This window comes from Pseudorca crassidens, chromosome 12 (assembly GCF_039906515.1).
Source record: "Pseudorca crassidens isolate mPseCra1 chromosome 12, mPseCra1.hap1, whole genome shotgun sequence".
In the NCBI taxonomy this organism is placed as follows: Eukaryota; Metazoa; Chordata; class Mammalia; order Artiodactyla; family Delphinidae; genus Pseudorca; species Pseudorca crassidens.
The window spans coordinates 57005855-57025598 of NC_090307.1; the positions used below are offsets into that span (position 1 = coordinate 57005855).

At 36.8% G+C, this 19744-nt stretch overlaps 1 protein-coding gene across 1 annotated transcript in view; it reads left to right on the forward strand.

Annotated features, from left to right (window-relative positions):
* NDC80 (NDC80 kinetochore complex component) overlaps positions 1–19744 on the forward strand; it is a 54346-nt gene that overhangs the window by 13919 nt on the left and 20683 nt on the right. The window contains exons 7-12 of the mRNA XM_067699585.1: positions 7597–7686; positions 9858–9951; positions 11424–11530; positions 12284–12428; positions 14803–15008; positions 17904–18056. Coding sequence (XP_067555686.1) covers positions 7597–7686; positions 9858–9951; positions 11424–11530; positions 12284–12428; positions 14803–15008; positions 17904–18056 — 795 coding nt within the window. The remainder of the gene's footprint in view (positions 1–7596; positions 7687–9857; positions 9952–11423; positions 11531–12283; positions 12429–14802; positions 15009–17903; positions 18057–19744) is intronic.

Consider the following 19744-nt stretch of genomic DNA (forward strand, 5'->3'; position numbering starts at 1 on the left):
TTTGTACTTCTTTCTCTAATTGCTTTAGGTGTAAATTTAGGTTGTTTATTTCAGATGTTTCTTGTTCCTTGAGGTAGGATTGTATTGCTATAAACTTCCCTCTTAGATCTGCTTTTGTTGCATCCCATAAGTTTGGGGTCGTCATGTTTTCATTGTCATTTGTTTCTAGGTATTTTTTGATTTCCTCTTTGATTTCTTCAGTGATCTCTTGGTTATTTAGTAGGGTATTGTTTAGCCTCCATGTGTTTTTATTTTTTACAGTTTTTTTCCTATAATTGATATCTAGTCTCATAGTATTGTGTTCGGAAAAGATACTTGATACGATTTCATTTTTCTTTTAATTTACCAAAGCTTGATTTGTGACCCAAGATATGATCTATTCTGGAGAATGTTCCATGAGTACTTGAGAAGAAAGTGTATTCTGTTGTTTTTGATAGAATGTCCTATAAATATCTATTAAGTCCATCTTGTCTAATCTGTCATTTAAAGCTTGTGTTTCTTTATTTATTTTCATTTTGGATGATCTGTCCATTGGTGAAAGTGGGGTGTTAAAATCCCCTACTATGATTGTGTTACTGTCGATTTCCCCTTTTATGGCTGTTAGCATTTGCCTTCTGTATTGAGGTGCTCCTATGTTGGGTACATAAGTATTTACAATTTTTATATCTTCTTGGATTGATCCCTTTATCATTATGCAGTGTCCTTCCTTGTCTCTTGTAACAGTCTTTATTTTAAAGTCTATTTTATCTGATATGAGAATTGCTACTCCAGCTTTCTTTTGATTTCCATTTGCATAGAATATCTTTTTGCATCCCCTCACTTTCAGTCTGTAAGTGTCCCCAGGTCTGAAGTGGGTCTCTTGTAGACAGCATATATACAGCCAGTCTGTGTATTCTGATTGGAGCATTTAATCCATTTACATTTAAGGTAATTATTGATATGTATGTTTCTATTAACATTTTCTTTATTGTTTTGGGTTTGTTTTTGTAGGTATTTTTTTTCTCTTGTGTTTCCTGCCTATAAAAGTTCCTTTAGCATTTGTTGTAAAGCTGGTTTGGTGGTGCTGAATTCTATTAACTTTTGCTTGTCTGTAAACGTTTTAATTTCTCCATTCAAATCTGAATGAGGGGCTTCCCTGGTAGCGCAGTGGTTAAGAATCTGCCTGCCAATGCAAGGGGCATGGGTTCAAGCCCTGGTCTGGGAAGATCCCACATGCCATGGAGCAACTAAGCCCGTGCGCCACAACTGAGCCTGAGCTCTAGAGCCTTCATGCCACAGCTACTGAAGCCCACGTGCCTAGAGCCCATGCTCCGCAACAAGAGAAACCACCACAATGAGAAGCCCGCACACAGCAAAGAAGACCCAACACAGACATTAATTAATTTAAATAAATAAAAAGGGGGCTTCCCTGGTGGCGCAGTGGTTGAGAGTCTGCCTGCTGATGCAGGGGACACAGGTTCGTGCCCCAGTCCGGGAGGATCCCACATGCCGCGGAGTGGCTGGGCCCGTGAGCCATGGCCACTGGGCCTGTGCGTCCAGAGCCTGTGCTCCACAACGGGAGAGGCCACAACAGTGAGAGGCCCACGTACCACAAAAAAAATAATAATAATAAAAAATAAAAATAAAAAGGGAAATCTCTTTTATAAAAAAAATTAAAAATCTGAATGAGATTCTTGTTGGGTTTAGTAATCTTGGTTGTAGGTTTTTCCTTTTCATTGCTTTAAATGTGTCCTGCCACTCCCTTCTGGCTTGCAGAGTTTCTGCTGAAAGATCAGCTGTTAACTTTATGGGGATTCCCTCGTATGTTATTTGTTGCTTTTCCCTTGCTGCTTTTAATATTTTTTTCTTTGTATTTAATTTTTGATACTTTGGTTAGTATGTGTCTTGGCTTGTTTCTCCTTAGATTTATACTGTATGGAACTCTCTGTGCTTCCTGGACTTGATTGACTATTTCCTTTCCCGTATTAGGGAAGTTTTCAACTATAATGTCTTCAGATATTTTCACAGTCCCTGTCTTTTTTCTCTTTTTCTTCTGGGACCCCTATAATTCGAATGTTGGTGCATTTAATGTTGTCCCGGAGGTCTGTGAGACTGTCCTCAATTCTTTTCATTCTTTTTTCTTTATTCTGCTCTGCGGTAGTTATTTCCACTATTTTATCTTCCAGGTCGCTTATCCATTCTTCTGCCTTAGTTATTCTGCTTTTGATTCCTTCTAGAGAATTTTTAATTTTATTTATTGTGTTGTTCATCATTGTTTGTTTGCTCTTTAGTTCTTCTAGGCCTTTGTTAAACGTTTCTTGTATTTTCTCCATTCTATCTCCAGGAGTTTGGATATCTTTACTATCATTACTCTGAATTCTTTTTCAGGTAGGCTGCCTATTTCCTCTTCATTTGTTTAGTCTGATGGATTTTTACCTTGCTCCTTCACATGCTGTGTATTTCTCTGTTTTCTTATTGTGCTTAACTTACCGTATTTGGGGTCTCCTTTTCGCAGGCTGCAGGTTTGTAATTCCCGTTGTTTTTGGTGTCTGCCTCCAGTGGGTAACGTTGGTTCAGTGAGTTGTGTAGGCTTCCTGGTGGAGGGGCCTGGTGCCTCTGTTCTGGTGAATGAGGCTGGACATTGTCTTTCTGGAGGGCAGGACCGCGTCCGGTGGTGTGCTTTGGGGTGTCTGTGACCTTATTATGATTTTAGGCAGCCTCTCTTCTAATGGGTGGGGTTGTATTCCTGTCTTGCTAGTTATTTCTCATGGGGTGCCCAGCTTGCTGCTGGGTGGAGCTGGGTTTTAGCATTGAGACGGATATCTCTGGGAGAGCTACCGCCGATTGATATTACTTGGGGCCGGGAGGTCTCTGGTGGTCCAGTGTCCTGAACTCGGCTCTTCCACCTCAGGGGTTCAGGCCTGACACCAGGCTGGAGCACCAAGACCCTCTCAGCCACACGACCATGTACGTAGGGATTTTCTTGCCTTTTGGGAAGTATGAGGTCTCCTGCCAGCATTCAGTAGGTGTTCTGTAGGACTTGTTCCACATGTAGATGTATTTTTTTCTTCTTATATATTTATTTATTTTATTTATTTTTATTTTTGTCTGTGTAGGGTCTTCGTTGCTGTGCGGGCTTTCTCTAGTTTCAGCGAGCAAGGACTACTCTTTGTTGTGGTGTGCAGGCTTCTCATCACAGTGCCTTCTCTTGTTGCAGAGCATGGGCTCTAGGTGCATGGGCTTCAGTAGTTGTGGCTCATGGGCTCAGTAGTTGTGGCCTGTGGGCTCTAGAGCGCAGGCTCAGTGGTTGTTGTGCACGGGCTTCATTGCTCTGCGGCATGTGGGATCTTCCCAGACCAGGGCTTGAACCCGTGTCCCCTACATTGGCAGGCAGATTCGTAACCACTGCGCCACCAGGGAAGCCCTGTAGATGTATTTCTGATGTATTTGTGGGGAGGAAGGTAATCTCTACATCAACCATCTTGAAGGTCCTCCTGCAATAGGAGACTTCACTGAAGATGCCAACCTCCGCAAGAACTAGAGGTGCAGAGGCATTTTTTTAATTTATTTTTTTATACAGCAGGTTCTTATTAGTCATCCATTTTATACACATCAGTGTGTACGTGTCAATCCCAATCTCCCAGTTCATCACACCACCACCCCCACCTGCTGCTGCCTTCCCCCCTTGGTGTCCATACGTTTGTCCTCTACATCTTTGTCTCAGTTTTGCCCCTGCAAACCGGTTCATCTGTACCATTTTGCTAGGTTCCACATATATGCGTTAATATACAGTATTTGTTTTTCTCTTTCTGACTTCACTCTGTGTTACAGTCTCTAGATTCTTCCACGTCTCTACAAATGACCCAATTTTGTTCCTTTTTATGGCTGATTAATATTCTGTTGTATATATGTACCACATCTTCTTTATCCATTCGTCTGTCGATGGGCATTTAGGTTGCTTCCATGACCTGGCTATTGTAAATAGGGCTGCAGTGAACATTGGGGTGTGTGTGTCTTTTTAAATTATGGTTTTTTCTGGGTATATGCCCAGGAGTAGGATTGCTGGGTCATATGGTAATGCTATTTTTAGTTGTTTTTTGTGGGGTTTTTTTGCGTTATGCGGGCCTCTCACTGTTGTGGCCTCTCCCGTTGCGGAGCACAGGCTCCGGACGCGCAGGCTTAGCAGCCATGGCTCATGGGCCCAGCCGCTCTGCGACATCTGGGATCTTCCCGGACCGGGACACGAACCCATGTCCCCTGCATCGGCAGGCGGACTCTCAACCACTGTGCCACCAGGGAAGCCCTGTCTTGTACTTTTCAGTGTAGAGATCTTTCACCTCTTTGGTTAAACTTATTCCTTTATTGCTTTGATGCTATTGTAAATGGTATCATTTTCCTTTTTTCTTTTTTCAGATAATTTGTCATTAGTATATAGCAACACTACTGATTTTTGTATTTTAATTTTGTATCCTGCAAATTTACTGAATTTGTTGATTAGATCTAACAGGTTTTATTTGTTTGTTTGCTTTTGAGGGGGCTTTAGGATTTTCTGTATATAAAACCATGTCATCTGCAAATAGAGATAATTCTACTTATTCTTTTTCAATTCTGATGCCTTTTATTTTTCTTGCCTGATTGCTCTGGCTAGGATTTCCAGTACTATGTTGGATAAAAGTGGCAATAGTGGGGCTTTCCTGGTGGCACAGTGGTTGGGAGTCCGCCTGCCAATGCAGGGGACACGGGTTCGTGCCCCAGTCTGGGAAGATCCCACATGCCACGGAGCGGCTGGGCCTGTGAGCCAAGGCCGCTGAGCCTGCGTGTCCGGGGCCTGAGCTCCGCGGCGGGAGAGGCCACAACAGTGAGAGGCCCGCGTACAGCAAAAAAAAAAGTGGCAACAGTGGGCATCCTTAACTTTTTCCTGATCTTAGAGTAACAGCTTTCAGTTCTTTACCATTGAGTATAATGTTAGCTGTGGGCTTGTCATATATGGGCTTTATTATGTAGAGGTACATTTCCTGTATACACACTTTGAGAGTTTTTATTATGAAGTGACGTTGAATTTTGTCAAATACTTTTTTTCTATTGAGTTGTTGTATGATTTTGGTTTTTTTATTCTATTAATGTGATGTATCACACTTATGGATTTGCATGCATTGAGCCATCCTTGCATCCCATGATAAATCCCACTTAATCATGTTGAATGACCTTTTCAAAGTGCTACTGAATTTGGTTTGCTAATATTTTATTGAAAATGTTTGCCTCTATATTCTCATCAGGGATATTGACCTGTAGTTGTCTGCTCTTATTGAATTGCCTAATTATTACTGTTCTTGATTGATTTCTGTTGGTACCACTGTTTTCAAACAAAAATTTTTCTGTTTTATCATTTAATTGTGATGTTTCCAGGTAGAAGATAATGTTTTTCATGTTGAAGCTTATCTGCCTCTTTCTAATTTTTATCAAGAATAATCATTGAACCTTATCATATGCTTTTACAGGATCTATTGAGATGATTGTTTTTCTCAACCTGTTGGTATGACATGATAGGATATTGGTTCCCTAATAGTCTCTGTTTGTTCATTGTTGGTTATTCCTTTGCTATACTCCTGAATTCAGTTTGTTAATGTTTTGTAAGTAAAGTTTTATTTCTTCTCTCTCATTATGCCTCTTAGCACAGAGCTTATAAGCACATCCTTATTACGGTGTTTGAGTGATAGGAGTTTTGCCAAAGTTGCCCCGTCTCCCCTCTACCAAGGAACATGAATAGGAGGGTGCATATGCTCCACTAGCTCTGTGATTAACCTTTTGGTTAATAACCAAAGTGGGCTAGGGCGTTACTCATCTCAAATCCCTCTGAGTCCTTTTCTTTTCTTATAATATAATACCCTTTTATAATATGAAGGAGTAGTATTTTATTGGTAAATGCCACCTCTGGGTAAAAAATGATTACTCAAGTCCATATTTCTGGTTATCTCTATACAATTTCAGGTTGAAACATTTTCAACCAAATCTTCTCAGTACAGAAGAACTTCTAGTTATTGTAGTAAGAGTCTTTCCTATAGTTCCTGGGGATCTGTTTGTCCCTTGTAAGGCTCTCCTTGAACCTTGCAGAGTAGCAAGAGTTTTCACAAGGACCTTTGACAAGGCAACAGAAACTCTGTCTTTATCTACCCTGATGATAAGATATGAGATTCTATTCTTCATCTTGGGCTCTGCCTTACTTGTCTTTAAGACTTAATTAAATCTGATTGTCACTTGAGGCCTTGTCAAGGGAAGAAGAGGTAAAGGATGAGTTGATAGAGCTCACCTTCATCCACCCTAGATATACAAAAGGTCTAATGAGCGCCTTTGGAATAGGAAAGGAGCAGATAGGACAAGCTACTCTAGACTAAGGACAGTATCCCCACTCAGCAATCCTATCTATATATGAATACTAGGGTAAGAAAATGTAAAGAAATATTTTCAACAGAAACCACATTCTTCTTTTACACTCGTAATGCATAGTCCATTTTTGTAGAGTTTAGTCTTCATTATATTAGATATACATTGATATCTTTACATTTTATAGCAATTTCATTTAAATTTTCTAATTTTCTTTTATTTTTAAAAGGTTATATTTCTAAAACAAGTTATAAAAACATGTGTTCCAAAATGGAATTTATGTGCCTTAAAAACCTTTAGGCATTTTCCTTTTAGCTTGTTAATTATAACATCTGAATGTTTGCTATAATTTATTATCTGTTATCACTTTCAAGGTTAAATATTTGTATTTCTGAAGATTTTATATTGTAAAATTCAATCTAAAGTGCATGCTTATACAGTCTGAAGGAGGCAGTAGATAACATTTGAGCACCAAAATTGAGTTTATATGAAAGAGAAATAATTACTTTTGGCTTACTTTTTGTGGCAGTTCTGTTTTGGATTCTCAGAATTGCATTAAAACGTGTGTAGGGGGCTTCCCTGGTGGCGCAGTGGTTGAGAGTCTGCCTGCCAACACAGGGGACACGGGTTTGAGCCCTGATCCAGGAAGATCCCACATGCCACAGAGCAACTGAGCCTGTGCGCCACAGCTACTGAGCCTGTGCTCTAGAGCCCACGAGCCACAGCTAGAGCCCACGAGCCACAGCTACTGAGCCCACGTGCCACAACTACTGAAGCCCACGTGCCTAGAGCCCGTGCTCCGCAACAAGAGAAGCCACTGCCATGAGAAACCTGTGCACCTCAACGAAGAGTAGCCCCTGCTCACCACAACTAGAGAAAGCCCGTGCGCAGCAGCAAAGACCCAACACAGCCAAAAATAAATAAATAAAATAAAAATTTTTTTTAAATGTGTGTATATGTTCTCAATAAGTGTATAAAAAAGATCAGCATATTTTTCACTATAGAATAGAACTAAACATGGAGCCCATCCTTTTTTAATCCTAAGGGATTTAGTTACTAAAATATCAAAAGGATTATATTCTAAGGTTTAAAAGAATAACTTCTCACGAGACTTTGTCAGGCAGTAATGTGAATGCTCCTAAAAATGACACTGAAAACAAATTTGACAAAACATGAAAGCTATGTGTTTTCCTCAGAAACTTAATCAACTTAATATTTTGCTTGTGTACTAAATAGTTACATAATGCCATGAAAGAAAGCTCACCTTTATTTGATGATGGACAGCCTTGGGGAGAAGAAACTGAAGATGGAATTATGCATAATAAGGTACCTTACATTACTGTAAACATTATAGTTATCTTAATATTAACTAAATGTGTTATTATTGAAAGTGATATGTTCTTTTGTAGAACTTGGCTTTTTGCTTCCTGAAAAATCTGCTAAAACTGATTTGGGGAAATATTAGTCAATGGAATTACTCTTGAAATCACATTGTAGTTTCCTAAAAGTAACTAGGAATGGAAATTTGTAAATTTTAAGTAACTTAAAAAAGCAATGCAATTAGAATTATGTCATAATGTTATTGTTATATGTACAGATGTAATATTTCTCTTTCTCCCTTATCTTTTATAATGAAGGTATCAATACTGGCATCATTATTGTAATATAGTATTTTGTCAACACAAAGCCTGAAAGACTGGGTCTTTAAATAGATGGCATGTGGGTTTTTTGTTTGTTTTGGCTTTTTAGTTAGGCATCTTGCACTTAAGAGTTGCCACTTCCAAAAGTGATTGAGATAAAAGTAAATAGATGGTCTAAATTGGTTCCCAAACCATCCTGTATTGGAGCCTTAACTATGTAACTAACCCTACCCTATTTCCTAAAATACATAAATTTATATATCCAAAGGGAGCAAACACCAACTCCAAGGAATAAATTTATAGTATTGAGATTAAACATTAATGTCCCCAGCATATATAGTTCCTATAGCATATATAGGTCCTACTATGTAGGACCCTAAAGATAAAAAAAAAAAAAAATTCTCTGTTCTTCACTCTTTGGAGCATTTGTCATAAAAAGAAAGTGGAAATAACCTCAGCTTCATCTTTTATTACTACCTGGGAAATAGTTCGAATAGAAAGATGTATCAACTGACTGGCATGGTAGTGTTGCTTTTTTTTTTCAAACAAAGAATATCATACCCCATTACTACTTCATCAGTGATCCTTGCTGGAGAAGCAGCTAGCAAGCCTTTGATCCTCTTGAGAGAATTCTCTTCCCATGTTGCAATATGTGTACTAGACTAGATTTATTGGTGCCTCAGTTCTCACCCAAATAAAATTATAATACCTACTAAATGACTAAATATTAAATTTATTGATATTCATCCTAAATGTTAAAACAGTAAAAGTTATTCTTGCTATTCTAGCTGTTATTTCAGATGACAATATATAGAGAAGCACTTGGGAAATTATAAAGTGCTATTTTTAATTTTAAAGTAAAAATTAATTTTAAATTTAATTAAAAAGAGTTACCAAAGTATCCAACTTCATCAGATTCTGAGCCTCAGCTTTGTAGATCTAGAAATTCAATTTTTTTTTAACCTGCAAAATCACAATTGACCAAACTTTTAAGGAAACGTTCACTCTTACCAAATTCACATCTGAAAAAGAATAAAAATGTATTAATTTACCACCACTGACACATCTTTCCAGTTACAAAAATACTCATACCCCCTATTCAGGGCACCCCTTCAGTATCAACCAAGTAGTAAGAAGATTGTTTAGTAAGCAGAGAATCAGCACAAAGGGAATTGGTTTATCTTGAGGGATGTGTACTTCATCTGGCTGTGGAAAATTCTGATCAGCCATCCTTGCCTCCTAACAAAGTACACATCTTCAGTAAGCAAAACACCTCAGAATTGCAAAATAGAGTATTATTTTCTCTTGGATAAATATTAAGAGTACTAATAGTCTACTGTTTAGATCTCTACTAACCATGCCATGTTTTAGCATGAAGTTACAATGTAAATTATACCCTTTATTATGTTCTGGTTTTCACAACTAGATCTTGTCAGTTTAATTAGACTTAAATGATCAGCAATTCATTTAAATTTTTAATTAGTTAGATTATCCCTAAAGATGCTCAAGTTTACATTTTATGTTGAATTATATTTATTAATAAGCTTCCTTGTCTAACCTTCTCAAAATTCTGAAGATATGGGTTTTTTTTAACCATTTACTAAGTATCACTTTTATCCAAATTGAAGTATTCTTTTCATCCCTATTATTCACTATAGAAGTAGCAGACTAAGTAAATCTGTGCAGCATAATTAATGATATTCCCTAGGTTTGTATCTCATTTACAGGAGTTCATGTAACCACTTAGTGTTCCTGACTTTTATTTTTTTAATTCAAATTTAAACTTCTACTTAGAAAAATGAAATAAACTAAATAGAGAATCATGGCTTTGTTTTTAAATCTGCTTATCCCAATCAGTTGTTTTTGGACTACACCATAAAATGCTATGAGAGTTTCATGACTGGTGCCGACAGCTTTGAAGAGATGAATGCAGAGTTGCAGTCCAAGCTGAGTAAGTGTTCTCATTCCTAGAGTGCTTGCTTTGGGTCATTTAACTCCACTCAAGGAGTTGTAGCCCATCTTACTATGCCTAATGTAAATGCGTTTAGATGCCTCCTGATTTTTATCATAACTGTTTCTTTGGTGGAGAGGAGTAAAGGTTAAGCAGAAAGAATACTGGTGTTGGAGTCAGACCTGAGGCATGACCCCTTACTGGCTGTGTGACGTTAACAAACTACTTAACCTTTCTAACAAAGTTTTGCAGGATTAGATGGCCATGTTTATAAAATGTCAAATGTGCTACCCGGAGCACACAATATAATCAGCAAATGTTATTCCTCTTGGGGGATGATATCCCTGTGATATCCTTGCCTTATTATTTTAGAAATTAAAGTACTGGTTAGTCAAAAGATCTATGGTCTCTTTCAAAATTTATGTCACATAGTTAATGGGCTATGATATTTCCAAAGAAAGAAATTATTTTTCCACTTAGCTAATCTAGTGACATTCGGTATTTACTGGCTAACTTTAAAATATTTCGGAGTATTATTTTACATTGTTGTTCCTTTTTTGTAATAGTCTTGTATATAAAATGCCAGAGTGGTAGGTAAAATAGATAAGTTTAAGACGTGTAAAGCGATCCTCCAAAGACTATGGAATCAATCAAAATAGGAGATCACCCTGCCACTATTAGCATAAAAAGTGAAAGCATTCTCTTTTGTTTCCATGGGATATACTTTCCTGAAGAATAAGCGGAACAGGGACTTCCCTGGTGGCGCAGTGGTTAAGTCTCTGCACTCCAGTGCAGGGGGCCCGGGTTTGATCCCTGGTCAGGGAACTAGATCCCACATGCATGCTGCAACTAAGAGTTCACATGCCACAACTAAGGAGCCCACGAGCCACAACTAAGACCCAACGCAACCATATAAGTAAATAAATATTTAAAAAAAAAAAAAAGAAGCGGGACAATTTCAGCTTGTCCATATGAGAAGGGGAGCAAAGAAAATGATGTTGTCTTTTTTTTTTAAGAGGAAAATTCATAGTGATCTAACACTGAAAGCATCTTTGCTTTGATATTGTGTTATAATTAATTAAGCATATGAATTATATTCATTTATTCAAACAATATTTATTATATACATACTGTATACCAGTCACCATGTAGGCACCGAGGATACAGTAATGAATAAGAGGTAAAAATCTCTGCCCTTGTGAGCTTACCTTCTATTAGAGACAATAATCAAATGAACAACTGTAAGTCAAATGGTGATAAGTGCTCCGGAGGAAAATGAAGTAGGATAGGGAGGTAGAGAGTGTGGTGGACCAAAGGGAAGGGTTGCAGTTTTACAGACGGTAGGATGTCCTTCAGTGGGATGTTTTGAGTAGAGACTAGAGGAAGTGAGGGAGAGAGCAATGGTAAAAACCTGGGGGAGAACTTTTTAGGCAGATTTGAGACCTTATGAAGTTTCTGGGTTTTTTCTCCAGAGGATTTATTTAATGTAGATGCTTCCAAGCTGGAATCATTAGCAGCAAAAAACAGAGCATTGAATGAACAGATTGCAAGATTGGAACAAGAAAGAGAAAAAGAACCGGTTAGTAAACATGCTTATCTTCAACAGGCTTATACACTTACTTATACTCTTGGGTCTCCTTGGACAACACCAGCTGTTTCTTTATCTATTTTTTTAAAAAATACATTAAAAAAACAAGCTTCTTAAAAGTTAATTTTTTTTACATAGGACAGAACTCCTAAGAAAACATGTTTGGTATCCCTAGAGCTTTGTTTTTCCTTGTGATCTGTCAGTCTTGGACTAATAGTGTTCAGAATATGATGAAAGAGTCTTACCTATTTACATAAGACCAAAAAGATCTTTAGAACAAGGTCCGCATGTTATATACCTCTAGGGAGCACTACTTACAAGAGGCCCTGGGTTTTGTAGTTAGTGGAAAGAGAATGGTAATAAATGTGTTCATATAATACATTGTATCCAGAGGTCTTTCTAAAAGCTAAATGATAATATACAGATATCTAATTTTATTTTGTGTTTTATATTGCGGAAGCCCCTAGACTGTTCTGTAAAATAACAGATTTTAAATGTTTGTTCTTTTTCATTCTGGCCCTGGACTTTTTCTGTCCCAAACTGACTTCTGAAAAGTACGTACATCTTCTTAATTGGGTAATAACAGTAAGCTACCGTTTTAGTTTTTTTGACTCCCTCTAAAAGTGAAAAGGAAACTAATTTACCTTCCTCTAAGATGAATTTAAATAATATTGCTTTAACTTTCAAGTAAAGTATGGCATCATTATTGACAAGAATAACTAATCGCACTTTCTCTTCTTTTAGAATCGCCTAGAGTCATTGAGAAAACTGAAAGCTTCCTTACAAGCAGATGTTCAAAAATATCAGGCATACATGAGCAATTTGGAGTCTCATTCAGCCATTCTTGACCAGAAATTGAATGGCCTCGATGAAGAAATTTCTAGAGTAGGTAAGCACAACTAAATGCTGAAAAAGGTCATTCAGACTGGGATGGGGACCTGTGTGGGACTTATCACATGTAGAGACAGCTTTGTCATCTGTATCTTTTTTGCCTCTAATGGTAATGTATCAGGCAACCAAGTTTTTAGTGACTTATGTATTAGTTTTCTGAGACTGCTGTAATGAATTACCACAAACTTGGTGGCTTAAAACAATGGAAATTTATTCACTCACAGAAGGCTAGAGGTCGGAAATCCGGCAGGGCCACACTTCCTCCCAGGACTATGTGGGAGAATCCATTCCTTGCTTCTTCCAGCTTCTGGTATCTGATGACATTCCTGAGATTGTGGCCCTGTCACTCCAGTCTCTGCCTCCATCCTCACATTACCTTCTGTGTGTGTGGGTGTCTCTCTTCTGCCTATGTTAATTTCTCTCTGCCTTTATCTTTTAAGGACATTTGTGATGGCATTTAGGGCCCACCTCGATAATCCAGGGTAATCTCCTCATCTCAATATACTTAATCGTATCTGTGAAGACCCCTTTACTAAATATGGTAATGTTTACAAATTCCAGGGATTAGGACTTCCTATCTTTGGGTGGTCATTATTCAACCTACTACACCTTCTAACATGTTTTCAGACACCTGGCTTTTTAAAGCCAAGAGGAACCTTATCTAAGAACACAAGCTGCCTGAATATAAATATATTTTCTATTCCACCTTGTAATTAATAAGCCAGATTTTTAAATCTCTGCTGGTCTCAGTCTGCTATATTTGCCTTATCCTCTATCACCACCTCCTAAGCTACTCAGCAGCTTAAGTTGATTGAAAATAAGATGGAAAGATGCTAGTACTATAAAAGCCCAACTAAAAAAAGCTTGTTTATATCTGGTGTGCTCCTAACCTTGTTTTCATAAACACATATGGATCTTAATCATAAAACCCTGAAAATACTGTGACACATGAATTGATTGTTGCTTCTATGGTGCCAAAAGGAGATCGAGCCATTGGCTGGCAGTTTACAAAATAAATAAATAACTATATGGACCTACTATACTATTTTCCCAGACCTCAACCTGCTTCAGTTTTATTCTTTTAGGGTTTTACGGGCTGTATCTGTGTCATGTAGGAATTATGTAGATAGTCCTTAGGATATTTGATTTAGTTCTTAGTCTATGGAATATTGATCATCTGTCAAAAATCAAGGACAATAATTATCTGGAGTATTTGATAAATTGTTTTATTTTTTTCCAAATAAGTCTGATTACATATATTAGCTTTGCTGTAAACCAACTCTTTAAATAGTTTAAACTTGACCACTAATGTTTGTTCTCCATGACGACAAGGAGCCATAAACTAATTTTTTATTATAGTAATGTTTGTAATGCAATTAAATCAATACTTTATAATATTAATAATTTATCTTCCTTATTGGTATTTAATCTAGAGAATTTTTATCCTTCCCACTTCTCTTGTGAGACTTTTTTTCCAGTAATGGCAAACTGGGTAGGAGAGAGAGAAATACTTCAGCAATCATTTGCCATTGCACAGTGATTTAGTTTGAGACAATAATTTGATAACTGTTAAGCTAAAATATTTTATTCTGAATTTTTTTAACTTTCTTGATTATTTGAAGTCATTCATGGCCAAGAGTGTGAATGAGACATATGTAACTCTATAGATATTGTATATTGTGGATTTTTTGTGCCGATTCCTGTAATAAATGAAGTTTTACTTAAACCAACCATTAATTCATTTTGAGCTCAGGTGTGGAGCTTCCCAGCTACAGTACTACAATACGACTGAGTTATAACAAAGCCGAGATTTTGATCCTCTCAGCCCTCAGGATGATTTCTGTGACCCCTTTGGTCATGAGCATCCTCATCCATTTATCCCAGTCTGCTTAAAAATACTGTCATATTTTTGATAAGCTATGAGTCATAAAATGTTGGCGTCACTGTTCGATAGAACACCAAATATTATAAATTTGATAACTTTTCTTCCCCTTTCATGATCATTTGCTGTTTGTATCTTCTCTTGGTACAATATCATCGTTCATGATTACAAATTTTAGTAAAGCAAGAACCTAACCATTATGGTTGCTTAATATCTTATGAAACCACTGAAAATATCAGTGAAATAAGAATAAACTGATGTATGTTTATATAAATATTTTTTGTTTGTGAAAAACTTGTAGCTTTTCTGACTTTTTGCAGAGAATCATGTAGGAGTATTAAAAGCATTTTAACTGAACAATAGCAGACTATCTGTTAAGTCTAACAATTCTTAATCATAATCATGTGTGGGGGTCAACTCTATTAAATAACGGCACACTTTATTTGTAGGAATTGAAGGAACTTAACAAATTTTTTCTTTTTCAATGCAGAACTAGAATGTGAAACAATGAAACAGGAGAATTCTCGACTACAGAATATTGTTGATAACCAGAAGTACTCAGTTGCAGACATTGAGAGAATAAATCATGAAAGAAATGAATTGCAGCAGACCATTAATAAATTAACCAAGGACCTGGAGGCTGAACAGCAGCAGTTGTGGAATGAGGAACTGAAATATGCCCGAGGCAAAGAGGCGGTATGTCATACCATTCCCAGAGTGGCACTTCATTCAGACTTACGTTTGTAAAAGTCTATCCCAGTTAAGAACAACTGAGTGGGTAGAATAAATTGGCTAAAGAGGTAAAATTTTTCAGCGTTGACATTATACTAAAAACACACTCATCCCTTTATGTCAATTCAATAACAGCCCAATTTCTCTGTCATTTTTAAGGTAGCCTGTATTTTCCAATAGTGAAACAAGAAGTGAGCAAAAAAGTCTCTAAGGCCATGAAAATAATTTTCATAAATCCCAAGCCTTTTATTCCAGAAGTGGATATGAGTCACTTTTTCATTTACCTCCTCACTACTTAAACATTTATGTAACATCTGCTGTGTGCCACTTACCATGCTGGGCATAGAGGGGAGATAAAAAGACATAGAAGCTTAAGAAACTTCCATTCTAGTTGATATTTTCTACCATGAGATCAGACCTCCAATAGAGGTTTGCACAGTGTACTGAGGGAGCATATAGTACACCTAACCAAGATTTTGGTGCGCATGGTGTGGGGAGATGGATGGAGGTTGATTTTAGAAAGGCTTCCTTGAAGATGTACACCTGAACTGAATTGGGAAGTATAAGGGAGAGTTAGCATGGCAAGGCTAGGGGAGCCAGCAAACAAAGAAGTCTGTGGGAAAGCTCAGGGAGAAAATAGCATGGTGCACTCTGGTACCCTAAGGTTTTCGTATGGCTGGAGCTTAGTAGCAAGGGACGGGAGCATGTGCAGAAGATGAGATTCAAGGATAAGCAGAGACCAAGTGGTGAAGATCCTTTGCACGTTTAGAAGTTTGAACTTTATCCTGAAAGCTCCAGGAAGCCTTTAAAATTTTTAAACAGATAAGATCATATTTCAGAAAGATCTCATTTTTGGTAATGTGAAAAATGGGTAGAAGGGAGCAAACCAGTCAGATAACGATCTGTGGCAGTAAGGTAGCAGAAATAACGAGCTGAATTGTAGGTAATGCTATTGGAGATTCATATGTGCTCCCTCATACTCCTGACCTGGTAATCTCTGTCCCTGTGTATTAAGGAGAAAAATATACATTTATAAGAAATAGGCTGTGGTGGTGATCCCAAAAGTCTTTGAACCTAGAGTTTGGTAAACCTGTGTTAGCCCTGGATTTGCCACCACATGTTTCTGTGACCTCAGCGTGTCCTCTGACTTCTCATAGCCTCAGTTTCCTTATTTATAAAATAAAGTGTGGTTAGACTAGGTCGAGAACCTGAAATGTCACTTCAACAATTATTAATATATTTTCTCTCTCAAGCACTGTGTGGGAAAGGGGAAGTTACGAGTCTCTGGACTTAGGCAAACTCTGTTTAACTAGCGAAATCTAGCTGTATGAATGCTATGTTTGATTTGGAGGATCAGGCTGAAAGGAGAAAGTTATCTGGGAAGTGGGTAAGCAGTGGCCTATGAAGGGCAAGAGTAGGGCCATGGACAGTGAGAAGAAAGCCTTAGGGTACTGAGTAGGAGAGAGATTAAAGAATGGTAATAGAATGCAAAAGGCAAACAAACATTCCACCCATTACCTTTATTTCTAGACTGATTTTTTATTCCACATGCCACCTCTGAGTGGTAGTGTCCTTCTGGAGCTCTTTGTTGAGATAGACATTGAGGCTGCATCTAGACTCATCAGGAAAGAGTGTGATGAGTTTTCACTGTCTGAATTAGCTGTGGGAAGGAGAAATGTGCCACATGTTTGCTCTCCCTGCAGTTAGGTGTGATAAAGTGCATGGGCTTGAGAAAGCTGTTTTATTACAGAAATAAAATTCTAGTGAAAAACAGAAGAAACTACCCCTGTGATCATTTACTGCAAGGACAAATAGACCTACATACTTTAGTTGTCCCTGGAGAGCTACTATAGTAGTTGAAATGATTTCCTGATTTATTAATAAGGAATCTTAAATTTAACATATAAGTAGTATTGCTTTTGAGAGCTGATAAATTTTTGGAAATTGCAAATTATTTAATCAGATTCCAATAAGTACTTTTGCCATTTCATTCTTTCAAAGTATTCAATTTTATGGGTGGATAACAGCAATGAGAAACTAAGTATGTACTAAATGGAGGAAGCAGTATGAAAATAAATTGCCTAGACTCTGCAAATTCATTTATTTAATCAAAAACTAGGTACTGTATGCCAAGTACTGTTTTAGGTGTTGGGGATGCAACTGCTTTCATGGAGCATACTTTCAACTAACGGAGATGAACAAATAAATAATGTATGTCAGGTAGTAATAAGTGCTATGAAGAAGAGTAAAGCAAGAGGGTAGAGAAATTGGGGGTGTTATATTAGAGGGAAAGCCTTTCTGATGATATAATTTGAACAGAGCCTTGAACAAAGGGAAGGAGACCAGGAAATGTGGAACATATTAGTAAAATATTTTTATCAAAACAGTTGAAATAATATTTTGAGACTTAAGTGACTACATTTCTCTAATTTTGGATAAATGAAATATTTTGTACATTGACAAAACTAAGTTTGTTTTCGTTTCATAATTTCTCTGGTACTTTAAAAAGTAAATTTTAGTTAATACCTAAACATGGACTTTTATTCCAAACTCTTTGTCAGATAAATGGAGGAACAGTAGTATATTACTTACTAATTAATTATGGTGTTAAAACTATCCTACAATTTAATGTGAAAAAAATCTTTCATTCTTTATATTTTAAAACTGCCATTCTTACTACTAAAAATACTAAATTATAAACTACTAAAAAAAATTATAAACTACTATAAAAATACTAAATTATAAACTACTAAAAAACACATAATTTTGTGTAAAACTGCCAAAAAATGCCAATTGTAAACCATATGGAATGGGGCTCTGGGTTTTTTTAATGTTTGTTTTTGTGTTCTTTTCTTACAGATTGAAACACAATTAGCAGAGTATCATAAGTTGGCTAGAAAATTAAAACTTATCCCTAAGGGTGCTGAAAATTCCAAAGGTTATGACTTTGAAATTAAGTTTAATCCTGAAGCTGGTGCCAACTGCCTTGTCAAATACAGAGCTCAAGTTTATGTACGTAATCGTGAGTACTTCACAAGGTTTTTAAATGATATGGTTGATGTCTGGCTCATAATATTTGTAAGTAAGAGTTTAAACTTTAGCATGTCCATAACTCAGGACTGAACATAGAAATACAGCACTGAAACTTTTTATCTTCTTTCCTCTTGGTAGTACACATCTGCTCTCTATTGTACCTTACTCTCCAAATTATAAAGCCTTGTCTTCCTCTCTACATACTTCACCTATTCAACTATCCAATAAAAGATATGATTACATATAAAATAGACGCCAGGATTATAAAGACAAAAATGACCTGATACTTGCTCTCAAGTTGCTACTAGTCCCCTCAGCGAGAAAGACATAAAAATAAATACTATATACGTGCTTTATTAGAAGCCTTTACAAGGTATGGTAACAAGATCAGTTCTCAGAATTGAGAGAAAAGTCCCCACAGAGATGGTGAACCTGGAATGAAATCTTCAAAGATGAGATGTTTATGAGGGTGGTCTGTGGAAAAGTTTCAGGCACAAGGACACACATGAAGGCATGAGATATAATAGAGCACTAAGTAACACCAGGAGTCAATAATGAGAAAACTGCACATAATTTTCAAATATAGTCAAAGGTGTAATTTGGAGAAGAAAAATGTTAATTTCAACTGCTCAATTATTCACAGATTTTAGTATTTTAGTGGCCCCCCAAAAAATGTCAGTTTTCAAAATAGTTTTTAATAGAAGCATGTCAATCAAAGTCTAAAGGCATGCATTTTTTTTCCCCTTAGAATCACTCATTTATCCCATAAATTATTTATTGAGTACATACTATGTTCCATACCTGCTAGATACTGGAGATAAAATACCCGGAAAGAGGAATTTCCTGGTGGTCTAGTGGTTAGGACTTGGCACTTTTACTGCTGGGCCCAGGTTCAGTCCCTGTTCAGGGAACTAAGATCCCACAAACTGTGCAGTGTGGCCAAAAAAAAAAAAACAAAAAACCTAGAAAGATACAGTTCCTACTTTCCCAGATTACAGTTTGTTGGTGGACAGACTTTGATTAAATAAAGCTAAACTCATTTTTAATAGAAAAAAATGCATCCAGTAAACATTTAATCTTTTACTGTATTGTTTCTCAAGCAATAGCTAGGTAGGTAGGTAGATAGGCAGGCAGGCAGATAGAGTTTACTCACCTCTATTTTGAGTAGTTTTTCATGCTAGTTCAAGAAAACAATTTCCTGAATTAAATTGCTGTAAAAAAGATTACCTGGTTCAGAAAGAATGCATATGCTCAGAAAAGAGGGAAATTTTTTTTTTGGCTCCCTGGAAATAGTTTTACATAATAATAGGACAATAAAAATAGAAATAGCATCAAGAAGATGCAGCCCCAACTGTTATAAGTAGTATTTGGAGAAAAGTTCTTAAAGAGATTAAAGAGGCAATTGCATCTCTCAAAAAAGAACAGCCAAAATTAAAACTCAGCAGTGACTTCAAAAGACCTACTGAAAACATAGTAATGCACAGGGTTTTCTTTTGGAGTGATGAAATTGTTCTAGAATGAGAGTGCATTGTGAATGTACTAAATGCCACTGAGTTGTGCACTTTAAAAGAGTTAATTTTATGTTAAATTAATATTTTAACTTAATTATTTCAGTTTAACCATTTTAAAGTGTGAGTTTCATCTCAATAAAAGAAAAAGGGGAAGGA